Raw genomic sequence first — 22,240 nt, 5'->3', positions numbered from 1 at the left:
GCAATCATAAGATAATTTCATACCAATAAATTAAAACTTATTATTTATTATATCTTTTTAAATTCAATTTTTTTATGTTTTGAAATATTTTATTTTCATATTATAATTTTTTTAATGTGTTATTTTATAATTGATTTTATTTAAAACTTCAATACAATATTTTAGACTTACCAAAAACATGGGAGATGTGAAATTTCATTTCCAGTAAAGTTACAAACATCACAGAGAAGAAGACCGCCAAAGAATGGAAGTAGGATGACAACTATTGCTTACACTCTTCTACAAAAGAAAAGTGAAAATATACAGAATAACATTGAATATCTAAGCAACATACACCACAACTCATTGTTATATAGACAAATGCTTAAATTAATATTCCTATTTTCATGCTGATCCTGCTGGCTTGTCTTTTGGAGTAGACACAGATTCTAGAGTAAGTTCCCCAACACTCTTCGCCGGACCGTTGCCGCATTCGGCTGTGCTATGCATTGCAATTGCATCCTTAATTTTTTGAAACTGCAGATGATTTAGAGGAAGAAACACATGTCAGAGACAGTGAATCTCAGTAGCAAGGAGATATTGATTTTCTAAACTAGCTGCATGCTTCACCTGTCCAAAGGTTTTATTAGCGTGTCCATTTATGAAATCCTTTGTTCTTTTTTAGAGATAGACATACACACACGGCTCAGTGACAGAACTGGACTGTAGGAGAAGATTTTGCATTTCATATCTGATAGTAGTCTCATGACTTTTCTCTTTCATAAAACAAGTATATATGGAGAAGTATTGTTTCTAGAGTTTTAAACAGTTTTTGTAGGTTTGAACATTGGCAAAAGAAAGATGTTTTTTTTATCAATTTAACAGAGGAAAAAAAGCAGGAGAAAAATGCCAACCTTAGCAAGTGAACATGAAAAGGATTCCAATTGTCCATGAGCACCACGATAGAAGTGAAAGTAAGGAAGCACTTTAACATTCAAACTTTTGCACATAGGCTTGTTTTCGTCAAAGTTCACTTTAAGAAACAAAATCTCTGGATGTTCTTCTGCCGTTCTACAGAGCTGTCCAATCCATTACAACATAAAAAATCAGTGGGTAGACCAGGAATACTTGGAAAAAAAAAAGGCACAACATTTATTAATTGTTTCCTACATTTCTCTTGAAAAATAACACTTCCTGCTACCAAAAAATGGGGAAAATATCGATGTCCATTACATCTATATTATGCCAGCATGAACAATAATTACGTATAAACAGGATCAGTCCATGATATCCTGATCCATTCTTGTTCCGTTTCACATTAACAAACAAAGATGTCGACTTTTACTCTTTGATATTCTTAATTTGCAAGCTATTATTATTAACATATAATAAAAAGAACACCAAATAAACCTTTCTAATTCTATCAAAAACCAACTACATTTCAATAAAACAACAATCCATGTTGCCCAACAAGAATAATATAAAAAAGAAAAGAATAATGCAGTGGCTATCGTCATCGTTTTGCAATTTTTTAATATATCCTGCGGCTACCTTTTAATTACTCCTTAAAGGAATAGAACCTCATAATCTTTGTGTCATATCCATTGGGCTAGTTTCTGATTAAGTTTTGGATTCAACTCTCATCAGGTAACATAATGTGGATTGTGGTTACTGTTATACAAGCTTTCAACCTAACGCTCAGCAATCTTTCTCCAACAGACTGCATAGCAATGCATTTGACACTGGATGGATCTTGTATAATCAACCAAATATAATTGCACGAGCGTATACTTTTAAGTTTATCATAACCTAAATCACAAGCAGGCTAATAACTTAGTCGGTCTGCAGAAAGGCATTCTCACAACAAAATGAACTCTAGAAGCTTGTCAGCACAAAAGGTAGAGGTGCAGTGACTTATACCACTGAAACCTTGTTACACAATCCCATACCAAGAGGCAATTCAGCAGCAAAATTAAATCCACTTACAATGAAGCAAATGCTAAAACAATTAGATCTTTCTCATAATTATAACAAGTTAATAGAAGCACTGATTAATTAGATCACTCCAAGGGCTAATCAAGGTGAACTCAGGTGCTTTTTCACCCTGAGGAGCAAGGATTTGGGAGAAATGCCACAATAGAAAGGAGGACACAAAGAAGAGTTTATTAAAATCATAGAAAAAAATTCTTTTGGTCAAAATTATCACAGGAAATACAATAAAAATAACGAATAATAGTGGAAAATGAAGAATGAGATGTCAAGTACCAAAGCAATATTACCTTGGGAAATAAGGCACGGCAAGATGCACACCAAGTTCCATAAAATTCAACAATAACTAATCTATCTCCTGCTTGACTTAAGGCACTCAAAAATTCTTGTGTAGAATGAATGTCAATCATATTTGGTCCTGCATTCTTCTCCCACCATTTTGGCTGGTCAGTTTCAGCAATTGCGGCATGCACCTGCATAAAGTATTGAAGTAAGAACTATTAGCTCTGGCCACATGGAAACCACCAAGATAAAATTTACAAACCACAAAGCAAAAGTTAACCAAAAAAATTAAATAACAACCAGGCAATTCATGTACATTTGAGAAAGCAACAACCTAACATTAAAATAAAATTTATGTACTAGAGAATATCATTTTCTCAAACAAAGTTCTCATTATCTGTTGGATTATGCAAAACAGCTTCAGTCCAATACTCGGCAATATGACAACAAAATAATACTACTAAATGCCATTATTGTTAAGATCTTATGATTCTCAATTCAATTAGATTCCCCTTCTTTGCAATTTGAATATATGAGATGAATCTACTGTTGTTAGAAGCTTATAATTCTCAAAGCAATTCTACGGTTCTAACTTCTATTCCTCATCCTAATGATTTCAACCTACTGGATAAATCACAAACTTACCTAAATCAAGTCTGAATTGAAAGTATCAACAGATAATCGGGTATATCAACATGAATCAACCCATTTGGTTGATTCTTTTCCTGGAATGCTATTAGACTCTATAGCCTCAAAATTAAAAGTTTTGACTTATTTTTACTGCGAAAACTGAACATAACACCTTTCCTTCACTATTTTCCTTCCACCATAATTATTTTTACTATGAAAACTGCATCCATAAGCATCAGTAAATAGCTACAAGATTTTATGGTTTAAACCTATGCTAATGGCCCAATAATAAAACACTACGAAGAGTAAGCAATCGGAAGAACAAATCTTTGCAAGAGGAGAAAGAACAAATATGGCATAAAGCTTTGAGCATCATGTCTTAATCTATAACATAGACTCAAAACACAGCCACATCAAAGTGGAATGTATAAGGCAAAGTGAATGCAAATAGAGAATCATTCCACATTATTACAACTGATTAGCCACAGGGAATCCTCTTAAAGTGAACTATCAAGGAAAGGGATAATAAATCGGCAGAATCCAACAACACAAAAACCTAAATATGAACAAAACTTGTCAATTAAAATAAAATTTGCAGTGTTATGCTTTAAGATGTAACTTCAATAAAAACCCTGCATTTCAATTCTCACCCCCAAAAAGTTCAAAACCATATCACATAACCAAAACCAAATTCAGGAGATGGGTAGCAAAAATTCGCTCACAGCACACAAAAACACTAAAGTAGAATATTAAAAACAAAACGTTCAAAGTTTGAACAAAAGGATCCTCGTTATTTTTACTTAAATTCTAAAGGAAAAAAAAAAAAAAAGAAGAAGAAGAAGCTCAATCGACTGCAAAAGTTGATACCTTTAAAGAAAGCAATTGCTTCCTGGGCATGGGAGCGAAGCGAGAAACACCACCAGCAGAAGAATATACTAAAGGGTAAATCTTCTTATCTGAATTGCTGTAATTCTGATTAGGTGGGAGAGCGGGTTGAAGATAATTGAAGGTAGAGGAGAAGGAGGTGAGCAGAGAAGAAGAGAAACGAAGCGAGTGAAAAGATGGTAATCGAAAAATATCAGCCATTTATAGAGATTGATTGAGAGAAGGAAGCAGAAAAGTTTTCTGAAACTGCAAAGTAAGAGAAGAGATTGAACTACATGAGGTCAAAAGCACAGAAGGGAAGCCATAGATGGAGGGAGAGGAAGTGACGTGAGATGGGTGCGTGAATGAGAGAAGTGTCAGGCGGCCTCCTCTCCTTCCTGTGTTTCTGTGAACCAGATCGTACCAAGAAGATACTTAACGCGTATATATATTGATTTCAGCGGCTGCGACAGACCGCTGTTCTTTTTCCAGCTCCCAAATTCCTATTTGTCTTTGGCTTTGATGGAATTTCCTTATAATTTCAAACAAAATTTAAAAGGGCTTTTCTATAAAACAAAAAATCCTAACGATCTTCACATTTATATTCTAATATTAAAATATTAAATAATAAAATTAATTCTTTTACTTTTAATTATATATTTTAATTAAAATATTTTTAATTTACATAACATGATAGGATTATTCTTAAAAAATTTATTAAATAAAAAAATCAAAAAATTTACATTAGTTTATATTTATATTTAAAATTTTAAATAATAAAATTAAATTTTTTTATTTTATTAGAAAACTAAATTGAATTTAAAGATTTATTAAAAAATTATAATATAATATTTAAATTTTTATTTGATTAATAAAATAGTTTTTAAAATATATATTTTTATTTTAATAATATTATTTTTTTAATTCTATTATTTACATCTTATTTTTATTATAGTTTAATAAAAAATAAAATATAAAAAATTATAATATAAAATATATAAATTTAATTTAATTTAATATTATTGATATGAAATATAATTTTTTATTATTACTTATTATATGAATGAATAAAATAAAAATATTAAATATCACAAATAATTTATAAAAAGCGTAATTAACATATTTAAGATTTTATAAAAATCATAAAAAGATGATTTTACATATTAAAATATATAATATTTTATTTTATTTTATTTTATTAATATAAAATATAATTTTTTATAGGTTAGAAATACATACATGAATATACACTTTTAATAAAATATTTTAATATATGATATTTATATGTGATATTTTATATAATAAAAGATTTATTGATAATAAATGTTTATTTAATATTATATATATGATAAATATAAAATAAATATATTTTTAATATAAAATTTAAATTAAAGGATTATATATTTATTAATGTGAAATTTTATGAATTATATTATAATTTATCAATAACTTTTTAAGATTCAATTTCATTCTATTGGTTATAACTGTAAAAAGTTTTTTAAAAAAATTAATTTTATTATCTAAAATTTAAAATTTTGATATAAATATGAATTCATATAAATGTGTATATTTTTTTTATTCAATAGGTCTTTTGAAGAATAATTCTATGCGGCACAATACATTGATTAAAATTTTTTTTTATCAAAATTGATTAAGATAAATGGCTAAAATTAAGTCTAACATGAAAGAATTGACTTTATTATCTAAAATTTTAAAATTAAAATATAAATATAAAAAGTGATAAATATTTAAATTTTTTTTGGAGCAAATTTAGTAGCGTTGGTGTGGCCGGGCGTTGAGATTTTAGTTTGTTCGTTACTCTCCTTGTAGTGGTCATGTCGGGGTTACTCTCCTTGTGGTGGTGATGTAGAGATTGCTGATGGTGAACTCTAGTGGGTCATGATACTTGTATCGATTTCGCTATATTTATTAGCTGTGAAAAGCTGGTGGCGGTGTTGTTGCATGGTTCTGAGGCCATTTCTTTCTACATGTAGCTTCTGATATTTTTAGTTTCTTACCAGAGTTGGTTTGTACCAATTTGATTTAGCTATGAGTTGGGCTTTTATGGGTTGAGGTTTATGTTCTAGGCTTAATTGGTTTTTGATTTTCTGTTTAGGCGTTTTTAAATACAAATGTTTTGCATTGATAAAAAAATTTTATATTAATAATTTAAATTGTTTTTTTTTTCTTTGAAGGATTCATTCAGTGTAAAAATAAACTAAATAAACACTGTTGCAAGTAAATTTCATTTAAGATTGAATTAAATAAATTTTGAAATATTTTACAAGTCCAAAATAACTAATGTTGATTGTTTGAGAATATTAAACTAATTATATAAATCCCATAACCCTCTCATTCTTGTTCGATGTGGGATCTAAACACTAAGACCCTCCATTATTTAATTAGTGTAATATGGGATTATAGTGATTGATTTTATTTGAACCAAATCAATGAAGTTTATATTTTTTAAAAAGTAGATTTGAATTTTTAATAATTTAATTTCTGATAAGGTTTGAATTATAACTGAATTAACTAAAATGGTCAAAGTTTTATTAATTAATATATGCATTGTAATTTATTAATAAAATGTTTTTTTACAATTATTATTTTCATAATTTTATTTTATTTTATTATAATTGATAATAAATTAAATATTTTAATTTTAATTTTAATTTCTTTTATTTTTTATTTAATTTTAAATAAATTTTAATTAGATTCCATTCAATTTGGTTGGGGGAATATCAGCCCACGTGTGAACTTCTGGTGTGAAGTTCAATTTGAATGCTGAAAAATTCTCTTTCTTGTATATATGAAAATTGGAAAAAAAAATGGAATCTTTCGATTTGGAGATCATTAAACACGTTGGTTAAAGTAGGTTTATCAGACTCTAAGATCCATGAGCACCACAAGCAAAAAGGCCAAAACAAAAACCACGTTTGTTGAACAGTCTTGTCCACTCCCACCGAAGACTTGGTTGGGGGATGGCTACCGGAAACTGCCAATATGTCTTCAATCCGTAGAAAGCCAGCCTAAACTAGCCCCCCTTCTCCTTCAGATATTGGCCACATATTCTTGAATATCTTCTCTTGGAATCTACTCCATCTCCAAGCTCATCATCGGCAAACAAGACCCATATATTTCAACTCCAATTTCTGAAAAGGAAGGAAAGTTTTGAATTTTAATTTGTCCATCAAGAAGAATGCTCAGGCCTGGAATTTTGACTGGTAATATGGTATTAGGCTCTCTTGTTCTTCAGGGAAGCTGCGGTGGTAGCTCGACTAAGAAGGAAGTTTCATTTACAGTTTGAATGGTAGTAATGAAGAAATTAACATGAAGATAGAGTTCGAATGGCTGCAAAATCTACAGATGTATAACGGTTTGTCCTGATATCCTGCAAAAACAGCAGAGTCCAATTCGATACTCGCAACCCATTTTAAGGTAAATTTTCTTCTACAAACTTCTATCAAAATCCAAAACGCATTATCCAATTCTAATGTTCTACGCCCATGCCTCAATGGTGACCGGCCAAGCTCATCCACAGATCAGAAGAGAGTTCAGAAACCTAATGTACAATCTAGGTGCTCACCCAAGCAACTATGCAGTATCAGGATCACCCATCAAGTTTTTTTTTTTGGAGTTTTTTTATAACTAACAACTGAACTTTGATGCAAACTTTTTCATTCTTACCTCAATGATAAGACTCATAAGGTTGCACACACATATAAAACAAGACCAATAACTGGCATTCACCCATCAGAAAACAGGTTGAATTTGTTGATAGAATTATCACCTTCCCTTGGCAATCACAATTTCACAAACCATTGATTCATAAAACCTCTGATTAAGCACCAGAAGCTCCAAAAGAGATTGTTTCCATAAACAATAATACTCTTCAGTTTCTCATACAAGCAGAAACAATGATGTGCAAATAATCAAGTGAACTTCAAATAGCCTGGTTTTAGGCTGCAAATTCTATCACAAACTACATTACCGTTGGAAGAAACGAATATCACATAACGAGGCAGTAGCCTAGGGCCCTGTTATCACAAGTAAACAGTAAAACATAATGATTCAATTCAAGATTTTCAACAATTAAATGGAGCATCCAGAAAGGGAAAAGGTTTCATAATCTGTTCCTGTTATCTAATGTGAGAATGAGGAAGTTGATCATAAATGCAAAAACCTATTTACTGACAATAAAATATAGAGACCAACTTTTTAGCAGAATAGCACAAAGAAATAGCTAGTTGATTTCACAGAATTGGAAACTCACTGATCATGGGTAGAATTGGGTTTTTGCCATTTTAATTTGGCTAGCAATAGCTACTACAAGAAGCACACAAATTCAGAATCAAGCCACTTGCCAAAGTTAGGTTCATTTGAAAATAAAGCATCTCCTGGTCCTAGCTAGGCATCCAATATATGTATTACAAAAGGGTAATGAAGAGTTCCTGCTCATATGAGATGAGCTTAACAACCATTAACTTAAATATTTGCACATAGATTCGTGAATAATTCAATAATTTTTACACACAAGGTCCCAGTCATATATCTGCAGCTCATAACAGATAAAATGTGCGACCTAAGCTCAGGATCCCAGCCCAATTGCATTTCAATTGAGAAGATGAGACAACTTAAGAACTGGTTAGAAGACACTCACTAACTACTAAGAAGTAGCCAAAAGAACAGATCCTGGGAATGATAGAGACCCATTATTGGGAGCCCCCTGAATCTTGAGAATTGAAGTTACCAAGTTGTATATCTGAACATTCTCAAAAGATGGCACCTTTCGCCCCTTTGCAAATTGCGGACCATGACCAATGAAGATAGTCCTCATTGAGAAAACTGCATTGTCATAACCATGTTCTCCGCCACATTCTTGATGTTGTGTTCTCTTCTGTTCCACCTTGAAACCCTCTTCAAGCAGCCCTATTATTGGTGGAATTCTGTCACTTGCCGAATACTGAAGCCTGCTAGGGAGCTCCTCCTTAAGATACACTTTCAAATGCTTTCCATTTTGAACTTTTCCCGACTGCAATGCTTCGTTTATCTTCCCAACAACGCTCCCTGGCGCCACACCTGGAGGGGGGCGAACTGCCAGCAGTGGAGTGTAGGACTGTACCCATTCAGCTGGAATTTCGATCCACGGGGCTAAATCATCCAGAAATATCAACTTCTTATCACATGTACCAACCATGCCATGATCCCCCACCATAATAATATGAACATCCTCGAAAACTCCTCTCTTTTCTAGCCCATTAATCAACCTCCCAATCATCTTATCAATTCCAGCGACAGCTTCAGTTATAGCTGGATCATCAGGCCCTACCTGATGGCCCTGATGATCAGGATCCTCAAAATACAGCGTCATAAACACAGGAATTTCAGCGCTAGGCAAATCAAAATAGCTCAAGATCTTATCAACCCGTTCTTCAAATGGAACCGAACCATTGTAGAACATACAAAACCCATCAGGGCAATTCCAAGAACCTTTATGCACTTCAGACCCAGGCCAAAAATAGGTAGCAGCCCTTAACCCCTGATTGGCTACAGTCTCCCAGACCGGCTCACCAAGCCACCACTTGGGTTCGTGGCTCCTCATAGTAAAGACTTCACCGGTGATTGGATCAACAAAATGGTTGTTGATAATGCCATGATAAGCAGGGTAAAGCCCAGTAACAATAGAGTAATGATTAGGGAAAGTAAGAGTAGGAAATACTGGAATCAAACCCGTCTCGGCCTCAGTCCCGTTGGCGATCAAACGGTGAATGTTGGGCGTTGGTGTCTTGAATTGGTAGCCGAACCGGAACCCATCGGAAGAAATCAAGATGACCACAGGGTGATTGAGCTTGGTTAACGGACGGGAAGTCGTTTGGAGAGAAGACGATGTCTGGGGCGGCGCAGGCGAAGAAGAAGATGAAGCAGAAGAGAAGAAGAGGAAAGCAAAAGCAGAGGCAGCAGAGAGAGCAATGCAGGTGATGAGGAGGAGGGAGATGAAGATGGTGGTGGTGTGTTTCTGAGAACGATTCGAGGGATCAGATGAATCAGTGCTAAAAGAGAGAAGAGCAGTGGAAGGAGTATGTGATTCTCCTTCTTGGGTAGGTATCTGTGCAAGCTTTGTGGAACTCAAAGCCGAATCAGAACCCATGATTCAAAAACCAAAACTTTACAAAAAAGGCAAGATCTTTTTTTCTCTTCACTTATTCAAAGGGGAATCAGAAGTTGAAAACTTACCTGTAAAGATAGCCAATTGAACTGGAAATCGAGTAAGATAGAAGGGTTGTAGAGGCTGCAAAAGAGAAGTCAGAAGGTAGGTAGTTGCCAGGAAGGAGTCAAGGAATTGTTCCAATGGGTGGCCGACTGGAGTGGAGATGGAAGATAAAAGTGAAAAAGTCTAAAGAAAAGAAACAAGCGGAAAAAGCAGCTTTTTTTTTTCTTTTTCTTTTTCTTTTTCTTTTTCTTTTTCTGGAGCGATAATACGACGTTCAGAGCCACCGGCCTAACAAATTTGAAATTTGCAGTGATGAAGCAGTAATTAACTTTTAGGCTAATCGAATATAATTTATTTTTTAATTTAATTAGAATACAAAGAAAATGACATATTTTTTATTTAATTTTCTACTTTATTGTTTTTTAAATATAAAACATAAAATTTAATAAATAATTACATTAATTCACAAATATAAAAATTTATTAATAATTACAATATTTAAAATTAATTTATAAAATTATAGAAATTAATTTTAATTAAAATATAAAATATAAATTAATAAATTACTTTATTAAGTAAATAAAATTTGAAACATTAAATTTAAAGTATATAAGAATTAAATATACTTTCACTAAATATAAATATATAATTTATAATTTATTAATAATATTTAACGAAATTAAAAAAAAATCGCTTCGTGAAATAAAAGTATAAGAGCGTTTTATGCAAATTAAAAATAGAGGGACTACTTTAAAATGCCGTAAATGATTTTTTTTTTTTGGGTTAATTATCCCGAAATTCTAATGGACCAGACAACAGACATTTTGGGCCCAATCTCATTATCAAGAGGATCCGATTCCGAATTTTGGACCCGACCGGTTTCTTTCGTCTCCAAAACGCGGAGGAAGAGCAATTCCAGCTTACAATCACAAAATTCATCGGGGAAATTGTTGACTCAGACTGAGACTCGATCACGACCACCAGAAGTAACCCAGAATGGCGTACCTCAGCATGGGAGAGGCTCATCGGAGGATAACGGATTACCTAAACCGCTTCTCCGACGCCGTTTTCTCCCAAGACGGAGCTTCCCTCAAACAGCTCCTTTCTCTCTCCGCCAACTCTCCCTCTCTTCTCTCCCTCGCCGATGCCCTCAACGTCTTCCAGGTCCAATTACACGTTCCTTTATACTCACTCATATCATGTACGCGTAGTAGTTTATTGTAAGAAATTAGGACATTGATTTTGCTGGTTTTGTTAATGTTACAGGATGCTAATAGATTGATTAAGCAATCGGAGAAGTATGCCCAATATGGGGAAATAATAGCTCCGCTTTTCCGGTCTCTGCAAAGTTATCGACTTGGGAACTTGGTTGATACTTACTCTGCCTTCGAAAAAGCTGCCAAGTATTGATTTTTAAGTTTCTATTTTCCTACTTTGAATTTACTGAACTAGTATTATTGTACTGTGTCAAGTTAAATCTTATGATTATTTATAGTTTTTTGTGTGCAACTGGTGGGAATGCAGTGCCTTCATTCAGGAGTTTCGAAATTGGGAATCGGCTTGGGCTCTGGAGGCTCTGTTTGTGGTTGCGTACGAAATTAGGGTTCTCGCAGAGAGGGTACTTTTTTTCTTTTTTGACTTACTCTCAGCAGGTTGTTTGTTGATATATATTTTCGATTTTTCTGTTAGTGGAGGGACTTCTAGCAATAAGTATCACTATCGTATTTGTAGGCTGATAAAGAATTGGCTTCAAATGGAAAATCACCGGAAAAGTTGAAGGGAGCAGGTTCATTCCTCATGAAAGTGTTTGGCGTTCTTGCTGTATGTTTATCTATTCCCCATGTTATGATATGTCTTTTCACCCGATATGCACAAGTGGTGCATTTTGATTTCAAAAGTTTATATCCTGTCGCCGCTAACTGTTTAATAGAGCTTGTTAATTTATAGGGAAAAGGCCCAAAACGTGTGGGAGCTTTGTATGTGACTTGCCAGTTGTTTAAAATTTATTTCAAGGTGATGGCATTTGTCAGCTTCTCTCTGCTGGTTATGTTGTAGAATGTTTCCATCTCCTTTTAAAATGTATATATTTTTCAAAAATAGGATGTATTATCCAAAACGGCTTTTTTTGGAATGGGGTGTTATGAGAAAGCTTGAGTTCCATTAAGAAATCTAACATTAACTAGTTTGCAGCTTGGTACTGTTCATCTTTGCCGAAGTGTGATCAGGAGTATTGAGACTGCTAGAATCTTTGATTTTGAGGAGTTCCCTAAGAGAGATAAGGTTAGAGCTTGGTGATAACAATTTGTTACATTTATTTTTCCTTTCTGTGGAAGTTCTAGTGTTGCATGTAAATTTAGTTTTGTAAAAAATTTGAGTATTTCCCTATCTATTACAGGTCACCTACATGTACTATACTGGCCGTTTGGAAGTTTTCAATGAAAATTTCCCAGCTGTAAGTGCTCCAATTTCCTTTCAAATAAGTATGTAAAACTTGATGATCTGAAAGCCTTTTGTTTTGGGGTGTGCTTCAGAGCTTGGGATTTGGGGTCCTTCTTGTTCTAATTGATGACATAATGTTGACTATGCACTGGCCAAGAGCCCAAGACATTGCTTCAGCTGATTTCATTGGATCTTTGAACCTTTTCATGAAACAGCAAACCTAATTATGCATGCAAAAGCTCAAAAATTGAACTTTGGAATTTCCTAATTAGCTTTACTCAGCGAATTTGCTTTTGTGATTTGTCTTGCAGGCTGATCATAAATTATCATATGCCTTAATGCACTGCAACCCCAACAGTGAAGCAAATATAAGGTGATTCAGGTGTGCTTGCAGCATAAATTTATGTGTGCATGATGATGAGGCTTTTTTGAAAGTGATGTATTAGAATTTTAAACAAGCAAAAAATTTAGGGGTGATTCTCATCATAGTTCCCTTGTTTCACTGAGTTGGGTTTGAACTTGAGACTTTTAGACGGAGATTCTAAGCTTTCACTTGTGGGCTATGATTTGTAATTCTTTGCAACCTTTTATTGTTTTCTTGGAATATTTTTTGTAAAATGGCGCTTTTATAAGCTTTTAGTTATAGTTGGCCAAGCCAAACTGATAATTTGCTTCTCTGATTTTGCTGAAATACTATATTTTGACTTTTAATTTTGTTAAAATTAATGGGATTTGTTACTTGGGAAAAGGAGAAATGTGGACCAGTATTTACAAAAGAATAAACTTGCATGCACATACAAAATAAAGTTTAAAATAAATGGAAGCATAAAAAATAGTCCTTTCTGGAGGATGTGCAATTCTATTTCTCCATAATCAGTCAAATTGGACTATATGTGTTAACCCTGTTTTTAAGTTTGCATGTTTAGTCAAGTTGAACCTTTCTGTCATTTAATTCTATGTAGTTTAATAATGTTACATTTCCTAGCTCACCTCGTTTTTAAAAAATCTTTGGTTGACCAGGATGATTCTAAAATATCTGATACCTGTGAAGCTTTCAATAGGTATCTTGCCTAAAGACCAGCTCCTGGAGAAGTATAACCTAGTTGAGGTGGGCCTACCATTTAAATTGTTTGTTTTGACTTGGCTTTGTACATGTATTCCTTTCAGCATCACATAGAAATTGAATTATACCCAGTAATTATGTTGATCAGAGATAAAGAACAAATCACCAACTATGGATGGTATTTTACTTTTACAAATTTGAACTCTTGGTGCCAACAACCCTTTCAAGTGTTGTACAAGCATTTATGTGCTCAGAAATGCATGTCGTTATATTGCATCAATCTAATAAGCATTTGTTAAACTTGACAGTACAAAAATGTTGTTCAAGCTCTAAAAAGGGGTGACCTTCGACTTCTTCGACATGCCCTCCAGGAGCATGAAGACCGGTATGTTTGATTTCTGCTTGCATGGTTGACTAGTGCAACAGTATGAGTGGAGTAAAAGCTAACTGCGAACTCCTTTATTTTCATTCTAGGTTTCTAAGATCAGGTGTGTTTCTTGTTCTGGAGAAGCTAGAGCTCCAGGTTTATCAAAGATTGCTGAAAAAAATGTAAGTTCCTTGCCTCGTAGTGTATTAATATGAATGCTTATGCTTATTAATCAAGAATGTTTACTAATGGTTGTAAACTGCAGTTACATCATCCAAAAGCAGAAGGATCCGAGCAAAGCTCACCAGATGAAGTTGGAAACAATTATTAAAGCACTGAAGTGGCTCGAGATGGACATGGATTTGGATGAGGTATGTTATCTGTTCTTGTCATTGGCCATTTCATTTTATGCTTTCTTTGTTGTTTGCCATTTGGCCCGTAGTCTTCTGATTGAAATTGCTGTTGTTGCAGGTGGAATGTATTGTGGCCATATTAATATACAAGAACCTTGTTAAAGGATACTTTGCACATAAAAGCAAAGTGGTAGTGTTGAGCAAGCAAGATCCCTTTCCCAAGTTAAACGGAAGGCCTGTTAATTCATAGAGGTGATTAACATGCTGTTTATAAACAATAAAAATGAGCCAGTATGACAGCCAATTGGCATGCCAGTTGCATGATCGAAGTTCAATTCATTTAACAATTAGCCTGTGTGGCTCCTGTTCTGATTAATATAAAGATCTGATTGCTTGTGATCATGCCAATAGGCACTGTTGTTGTAGTTACCAAATTTTGTCCTGTGCTTCTGTGCTTACTGCTAAATGCAATTAGTTTTCACCTGACTCTGCTAAAACCATCAGTCTGCATGTGCTTATTATGCTTCGTGTTCTATACGTTTTATTGTCCTTTATCCAGAGTTAAATTTGTTAGATCAAGCTCTTTTACTTTACCTTTACCTCCTTTTTGTAATCAAAATTTTCATAAGAATTTAATTTGATTCAATTACTTTCTATTAAATTTCTTATTGGGAATGAAAATTTATTTATTTTTTAACTTGTAAAGTTTTTATTTTCAGGAAAATGAAATTAGGTATGTTTTTGTAATAATTTATTTTTTTTAAATATAAAATGAATTATGTCAAACGAGAATGACTTGTAACTCATCTTTCCTAGTCGGCTTTTTGCTTCTGCATCGCAACTTCTCATTATATCCATTATTTAATTTGTATTCCACCAGCAGTGATACACAACCCTTTCCGCCATCAGGAAATATTCAGGCACCGTAGCATTCTGAGGAATGAGGCTCATCTCCTGCATTACTTTGAATGTTTACATCTTGTAAACCTTTTAATTAAGTTCCTTTTCCATTCTTCCGAGTGAGTGGATTGCCACCAGAATGTCATTTCCTGATGAACAAGTTGCTTAGCAATTGTGCAATTGATGCGAAACACTTCAATTAGTTTTAAATTTTATGGTAAATTTGGACTGCACTTGATTTCTGCCATTGGAAGGCCAACACATGCGACTATGCTTTGTAGCATTGATGCGTCATCTTTACCTTGCTTAACCAGTTCAACGGATTCAAGTTTTTAGCAGAAAGCTGAAAAAAAATTTGGCTGGTTTTGCATTTTCCTTATCTGCGGAGCTTTCATTGATTTCTGCATTGTTCTATTATCTCAAGATTCACACAGAACCCTTCTTTAAAATGAAGTGATTCATGCTGGTACAAGTCCAACTGTTCCCTCCATTCTTTTTAATAAAGGAAAGTCCGATCCTGAGGACGAAGAACGAACTCGTTCTGTTCAGAAGCAAACAAACCCAGTTAAGAATTACTATGCTTTGCATATGAAAATTTTTCTTGTAAGTCCTAGCATATGGATTTAAAACACTTGAATTTCAGGTTTGCTGTGTCTTTTTAAATTAACTCCTCTAACCTTTAGAAGTGCAATTGATTAAAAGGGATAATGGGATTAAAATTAAAGGAAATAAAAAGCAGAAACAATACCATGATCTGGATACGGTTGCGGTCTTCTTCATTAAGGACAAACTGCAACTTCATATGCACATAGCCAACTCCTTCAAAGGGAAAGATTTCATCCCAAATGCCCTTCTCAACACCAACCTGGTTTCAACAGCTGCCATTAAACAGGATCATCCTAATAAGCCTCAGAGCTTCAGTCCTGATAGATGGAAGCAAAACGGGAAAGAATTGCGTAAAACCTGTATTTGATATTTCTTTTCCTTGAGCATCCTGAAGTATAACTATCAAAATTCTGAAATTGTTAAACAGCAAAATTCTGAAACCAGACTATAAAAGTATGAGTAATGTTACAACTTACAAATAGAAATCCCCTTTCTCCCAAGTTTGGTACTCTCTTTTACTCATGGAAACTGTATTATGAAATACAAGAATCAGTAGAATTCTCTTCCCCATAAAGAAAGTTAGAAATTACTCAAAACAGGACAAACAATTGGAGGTGATTGCTTACTCTTTATGGACATTTCTGCCAGGGAGGATGATGATTGAAGAGCCATGAATTCCAGAACTGAATTGAAACAAAACCAGCATCAAAATAACTGCCAGGTTTGTTACGGTTAAGAAGTTTTAGTGCTTTAATACCTGAAACTTGGATGGTTCCTGGCATCAAAGATAAAAGCTTTGCGAAGTAGGATAGTGGAAAAATCTATAAAGATTGCTTCAATTCTGGCAAGTGGCTGTATGGATTCAAGGATGTGAAAAATGGGATTGGATGGAAGAGTGAGGTTGTGGTGGACTTGCAGAAATGGTGGGGGGTCCCCACAACCTTCGTAACTATTTTTTAACTAGCTCTTTGGGAAGCCGGTTCTCTGTTTGTCTTATTCGCAAAATAGCTCAGATCATTAGTGTCCTGTCCATGGAAGCCTTCAGCTTGGAAAAATTTCCTGATAAATTCATATATACAGAGACGGGAGGAAGAAAAAATAATTCTAAAATCGAGAAGTCTGATGCTCAGAAAATGAACGCAAAGGACAAGGATCTGGCTTAATGCAAGATAAATGCTCCATTTGATGGATTGGTGCCTGTCTTCGCTTAACTGTTTTTGATAGAAACATATGATTTGATTTTTAAGAATCCTTTGGGTCTCCATGTTGAAGCTGAAAGCCAATGCTGATCATTTGTTGCTGCCTGACAAATGAAACCGGTGCTTTATGTCCGAGCTTTCATCTCAAGGCTGCAGTTTTGTTTATCTTGCTGTAATTCTATCAGCTGCAAGGTATGATTATCAATAAATAAGACCCAACATACCGTTTATCGATGTTAATTTCTGGTATGTAGCCGGGGCCCAAAAACATTCAAGAAGAATGTAAAGTCATTCATATTGATGGGAATTTCAGATTCTCTGTCTAACAATTGAAGAGTAGCAAATCCTTTCCAACTTCGTATTTTTTGCAAGAACAAATCAGGTTAGAAACATCAGTTAAAAAGTTGGAATAAACTTTGCCCTTATGAACTGTTTGAGGATGGCTTTCTCTTCATCAATTTGTTTCTTCTACTGAGAGTCTCTGTGCTTGATTTTTCTTCTCTTCCAATATCCACTTGAAAAGCTCACGCTGCTGATCTTCAGGTATGGGCTCCTTTGCTTTTACAACATCTGGAGCAGGGGGCAGAGTTTCAAGAACTGTGAGATTTGTTGAATCCAAGAATTTTTCCTCTGGGGCTGGGCTCTCTTCCAAATCTTTTTTTGTGGGTTTCTTTCCTCATATATTCGTATTTTTCCCCCTTGCCTTAGCAAACACGTAAGCTGCAAGTTGTTCCAACAGAGTAAGACCATATTAATTCAGTTCCTTGTGATTAGCATATTATTTGTCAAGTAATTGGGCTCAAGACACTTCAATTATTGAGCTGGATTATTGATTCAGATTATCCAAAAGTATATCAGAAAATAGTAAATACGCAGCTGACTGAAATTTTGACACTTCACACATGAATGACCACAACATTTAAATACCAAAATTTAATTGCAGATCTGAAACATCATATTTGACTCCAGCAATAATGAACATGGAAGAAAAAAACCGAAGATTGCCCTTCAATGGTGACCCAATTACACAACTAATAAAGAACATTTACTAAATAAGCTGCAGTCCGAACCTGTTGGAGAAGTAAAAGAACAAATAAACTTGGTTTTGGCACAGATGGCCACAAGAAGGCAAAAGGCTTGAATCTGTTATATGTCAGGATACGCATAAATTACAGAAAGACTAATTCATCACATATTGTGAGAAGGTAGGCTTCGATGATGTTAACCTACCATAATCAACACCTCAACCTCCCAGTATGACTCAATCCCATGTACTTATTAACTTATCCTTCAGTCACTGACCAGCGCACAGCTCCAATCAGAAGAGGGTGAAAATGCTATAAATAACGGTAACATTAAAAAGTTAACCATGAAGTGCAAAAAAGGTGAAAGCGCATAACAGCTATGCACTTCTATCTGAGAAATGTGAGAACATTGAACACTTCTATCGTTTAAGGTGATTAAAAGCTCAATAAACATTGCCTAAAAACAAGTGGAGCTGAACTAAATGTTGGCAGTATACAACACTCTTGATTCCAGCAAGCCAACAGCAGAACAGATTTTGAGCAAATCCTTACATCATGGTTTGGAATACATTATTAAAGTAGGACTCCCATGATCACTTCATCAAACTCAGAATACTAGGATCACATTTCTAAGGTTCATCATAAATCATAATCAAGGCTTTTCATATACATCTTATACAATACATCTGCATGCAGCAGCCGGTTTAACAACTAAGGCCAAAACCCAGTTTCCGACTGTCCCCATTGCCCTTCGAGAAAAGATTCATTTTAAATACCTGCAATGCATGTAGTGCATGTGTTTTATTAACCTAACCGAACAAAAGCATTTCCTGAACTTCAGCATCCTATCAATATTTCTATGTTCATATTAGAAACAAAGCAAAAAAAAAGGACACCAAATAAGTAACATTAAAGAAATATGATACAAGCTTCCGAAAACCCTACAAAACATTCGTCTGTGTCAACGTATCAAACACATTATCGACAAAACTCAAAACCCCAACACCAAAATCCGCTCAACCGTTTAATTAAAAGAAACAAGATACACGACAATGAAAACCCAAAAATCAAGGACAATGAAACAGGAAAAGGGTGGGCCTGACCTCCAAGAGCGAGATTAGAGATCAATAGAATACGCCATATAGGCTTGTAACGCTTAATTAGCGATTCTTTGGAGACAACTCCGGAGCTTCCATTCAGATCAATGGTCCAATGATGATTTGATGAGGGTGCTTGTGCTTCTTGCTGGCTTGCTCTGTTGCTTGCAGTTCAGGTGTTGTGTTGTCTGCCAATAGAAAGAATGCACTGTTAAGTGTCACCTGCTCAAGGGTAATAGAAAAACCTGGGGCTCCTCCCTGTTGGGCTGTGAATTTTTGTTGCTTTTTGGCTGATTGGCTCTGATGCCATTGATAAATGAAGTAATTAACATAACCAACATGATTATCTGTAATGGTCTTACTAATTTTGACTCTATTATAATGTATTTTATATTTACTAATCATTTTCTAGCCTTGGTTCCTTTTTGGAAGAAAAAATAAATAAATAAATTTTTATAAAATCATATAAAAGTTTTGACTATATAAGGAATATTTTAAAATATATATATATATAAATTGTATTAAAAATTTAATCATTTTAAAAAAAATTAATTTTAAAATTTTATAAACACCTCCATATATTAATTTATTAATATATTTCACTTTTTAATCAAAAAGTAGTTTAATTTTGCAATGTGACTGATTTAAATAATTTTTAACTGTTTCATATGATTTTTTTTATTATATTTCACGTAATTTTCTAATTTAGAATAATTCTGATACTAAATACGATAAATTATATTTTTTTTAATAATAAAATTTCTAAATATATATATTATCATTTTATTCCCTAAGTCACCCATGTGGGATTTGTACCCACCCACCAGGCGGTGAATGGTTTGGTTCCGCCTCCATCAACATTCAAGTTTGGAAATCTACTTCTCCAGTACAAATCCACAAGTCCAACTGTGCAATTCTTGTACAACAAATATTTCAGACTAGCTACTAAGCTGTCGATCCAATCCAGACAAGATCTCAGACAAAAGTACTATCTGCAGGCTATTTTCCTGAGCTGCACCAAAAAAAAAAAAAAACTCTCTGCGATCCTATAGGTTATAATGTGTATCATCACCATCATCACTTTTAACATATTTGTTTTCTTTTCTGCAGTTCCTTTGTGGTCCCCATCGCTTCAATCTCTTCAACCCTAGAGCTATCTCTTTAAAAAAAACTTGAGGCTGGCATGATTAGCTTGTAGTGATCAGATGATCTAGGCCACTCAATAAGAGATAAAGTGGGTTACTACTATGTACATATTTGATCTCGTGAACCTTACATTATTGAAATGCTTGAGTTTTACATCACTTCATTTCACTTGATCACAGTTCCCTATGATGATTAATTAATAGCTTTCTTTTTTTTTATTTTATCTCTGATATTCAACAATACTGTCTTCAAAATTGAACTTAAATTCTCCTATCGAGAGTAGAGTATGCCTTAAAGAGATGGGAAGAAATAGAAATAAAGCTTTATTAAAACAACAAAAAGCTTGAACACTCTTTGTTATTAGTTAATTAAGCTTGATATATATAACCTCTGATAGTACAATTAGCTCCGCAGATCACAACACTAATTATTCCTTCTTATTGAATTTGGATTTCTCACAGGCAGACATCATGGCTCCATTTCTCTCTCACACAAAATATGAACTCTAGCTTTTCAGGGTACGTAGTTCTAATATTATGGCTAAACAAACAAAGAAATCTAAAATTGAAGACTCAACCATGAACAAGACCATAAGATAGAGCCATAAGTAAGATTGCTGCTTCCTTCTCATCTTGAGGGAAAACTTGTTGATGAAAAGCTGAATTCTTGCTCAAGATTATTGATAAGTCCTCAAAACAAAGTTTCTTTCTTCCTCGAACTTGCGCTGTAAATTTGCACCTTTTCTTGAATGGAAGATGACTGTTGCTTGGTTTTCTCTCTTTAGTTTGCACTTTGGTCTTCATGGCTGCTATCTCAGGACCAAAAATTGTGCCATTTGCACTTGCTTGAGCTGCAGCCATGGCTCTTCTCGCCTTCCTTTGCCGGATTCCACAGGCGTTGCAAAGTGACTGAACCAGATCAGGAAATTGTTAGGAAACTAGAAACTTATATGAAGGATATATTTAGTGAAAGATGGCAAGATTTTGTACCTTAGGACCTCGTGGTCCACTCCTCCAAAGAGGGGTCTTAGTTGTGTTACAGTCAGCACAAACCCTAATTGTGTTGTTACTGTTGCTAGAGAAATTTTGGCTTCTATTATCATCTTGTGAAGGAGATGATCCGGCTTTTTCATCTTCAAACTTCGTCATAGAAGTCTCTGGTGTACTGGAAACTATTTGATCCGAGCTCATCATCTTCCTCATCAACCTCATCTTTGAAGACATCCACTTAACTGAACTGTTTTCTCGTTGATCTTCATTTCTGTCTTCTTCCTTGCAAACAGAAAATTTGAACCCATTCTCGTTCTCGTTCTTAAGTTGTGGATGATCCCATGACCCACCAGCCTAAGATCAAGAGAAGTGAAGATAATGAAGTGATGAGATAAGCGAGATCAAATAATACTATGAAGTATAAATAAAAAGCCAAGTATAATTATTAAGCTACCTGTTCTTGATGCCGTATTAATGGCTGGTGGAATTCCCCATGGTAAAAACCTGCATCTTCTTGAGATGGGTTGATGAGAACTGGGTAGGATAAAGAAGAAGATGAAGAAGCCTCTTCTGTAGATTTAGAACAGAAGAATTGGTTGTGTTGTTGGTCTTCATTAAGGTCTATGAGAAAAGGAGAAAAAGAAGAATGATAAACAGGAGTCATGGAGATCAAAGAGAGGCTAGAAAGAGAGAGACCGGGGAGATGATGAGTAGAGAAGAAAAGGACCAATGAAGGAGGAGAGCCCTGAAGCTACAAGTTACAAGTTAATATATATATATATAAAAGAAATTCACGTGACTTGACGACATCCGACCCTAAACAAACAACTTAGAGAGACAAACCAAAAGGAGAAGCTGTGGATTGCTACTGCACAGCCTCATATGACAAACCCTATCTGCAAAATATTCAGCCTTACCTTAAACTAACCGTAACCAGTAACAGTAACAATAGGCTGTAGCTCATTGGCGGATATTTTCAAAGCTGAGAGTTTTCGAGAAAAGAACAGTAACTAGTAACAGTAGAAATTAGAAACAATCAGAGGTAAGTTGTACATGAACAAATATTCTATGTGGGTTCATAATAAATTCTTCAACACAATT

At 34.2% G+C, this 22,240-nt stretch overlaps 4 protein-coding genes and 1 long non-coding RNA gene across 7 annotated transcripts; 1 reads left to right on the top strand and 4 right to left on the bottom strand.

Moving 5' to 3' along the window:
• Window positions 1-167: 167 nt before the first annotated feature.
• LOC110604231 (thioredoxin-like 2, chloroplastic) lies at window positions 168-4,218 on the bottom strand. The gene is made up of 4 exons (XM_021742376.2): window positions 3,748-4,218; window positions 2,259-2,441; window positions 894-1,058; window positions 168-516 (listed from the first exon to the last, which is right to left on the bottom strand). The coding sequence occupies exons 1-4, from the start codon at window positions 3,964-3,966 to the stop codon at window positions 385-387; spliced, it is 699 nt and encodes a 232-aa protein (XP_021598068.1). The 5' UTR covers window positions 3,967-4,218; the 3' UTR covers window positions 168-384.
• Window positions 4,219-8,106: 3,888 nt separating this feature from the next.
• On the bottom strand, window positions 8,107-10,187 carry LOC110603394 (ectonucleotide pyrophosphatase/phosphodiesterase family member 3). Its single transcript, XM_021741106.2, has one exon. The coding sequence runs from the start codon at window positions 9,890-9,892 to the stop codon at window positions 8,411-8,413; it is 1,482 nt and encodes a 493-aa protein (XP_021596798.1). The 5' UTR covers window positions 9,893-10,187; the 3' UTR covers window positions 8,107-8,410.
• Window positions 10,188-10,832: 645 nt separating this feature from the next.
• Window positions 10,833-14,674, top strand: LOC110603395 (enhanced ethylene response protein 5). 2 transcript variants are annotated; one of them, XM_021741108.2, is made up of 13 exons: window positions 10,835-11,119; window positions 11,222-11,358; window positions 11,480-11,573; window positions 11,687-11,776; window positions 11,903-11,968; window positions 12,146-12,235; window positions 12,351-12,407; window positions 12,706-12,767; window positions 13,415-13,502; window positions 13,766-13,842; window positions 13,932-14,006; window positions 14,090-14,195; window positions 14,296-14,674. In XM_021741108.2, the coding sequence occupies exons 1-13, from the start codon at window positions 10,952-10,954 to the stop codon at window positions 14,425-14,427; spliced, it is 1,242 nt and encodes a 413-aa protein (XP_021596800.1). In that variant the 5' UTR covers window positions 10,835-10,951; the 3' UTR covers window positions 14,428-14,674. The 2 variants fall into 2 exon arrangements, with proteins under 2 accessions (XP_043807742.1, XP_021596800.1); XM_043951807.1 differs by lacking the exon at window positions 11,903-11,968 and having other exon boundaries at window positions 10,833-11,119.
• Window positions 14,675-15,284: 610 nt separating this feature from the next.
• LOC110603530 lies at window positions 15,285-19,397 on the bottom strand. Of its 2 annotated transcripts, XR_002486140.2 has the most exons (6): window positions 19,011-19,397; window positions 16,441-17,602; window positions 16,310-16,366; window positions 16,041-16,211; window positions 15,826-15,955; window positions 15,285-15,618 (listed from the first exon to the last, which is right to left on the bottom strand). It is a non-coding gene; the product is annotated as an uncharacterized LOC110603530 (long non-coding RNA). The 2 variants fall into 2 exon arrangements; XR_002486138.2 differs by having other exon boundaries at window positions 15,826-16,211; window positions 19,011-19,396.
• A 1,063-nt stretch (window positions 19,398-20,460) lies between these two features.
• LOC110603163 (putative GATA transcription factor 22) lies at window positions 20,461-21,913 on the bottom strand. Its single transcript, XM_021740858.1, has 3 exons — window positions 21,594-21,913; window positions 21,140-21,493; window positions 20,461-21,058 (listed from the first exon to the last, which is right to left on the bottom strand). The coding sequence occupies exons 1-3, from the start codon at window positions 21,801-21,803 to the stop codon at window positions 20,723-20,725; spliced, it is 900 nt and encodes a 299-aa protein (XP_021596550.1). The 5' UTR covers window positions 21,804-21,913; the 3' UTR covers window positions 20,461-20,722.
• Window positions 21,914-22,240: the final 327 nt, after the last annotated feature.

Source organism: Manihot esculenta, chromosome 16 (assembly GCF_001659605.2).
Source record: "Manihot esculenta cultivar AM560-2 chromosome 16, M.esculenta_v8, whole genome shotgun sequence".
NCBI classification, from domain to species: Eukaryota; Viridiplantae; Streptophyta; class Magnoliopsida; order Malpighiales; family Euphorbiaceae; genus Manihot; species Manihot esculenta.
The sequence above is the reverse complement of the archived record's forward strand: the minus strand, read 5'-3'. Positions and strand labels throughout refer to the sequence as shown.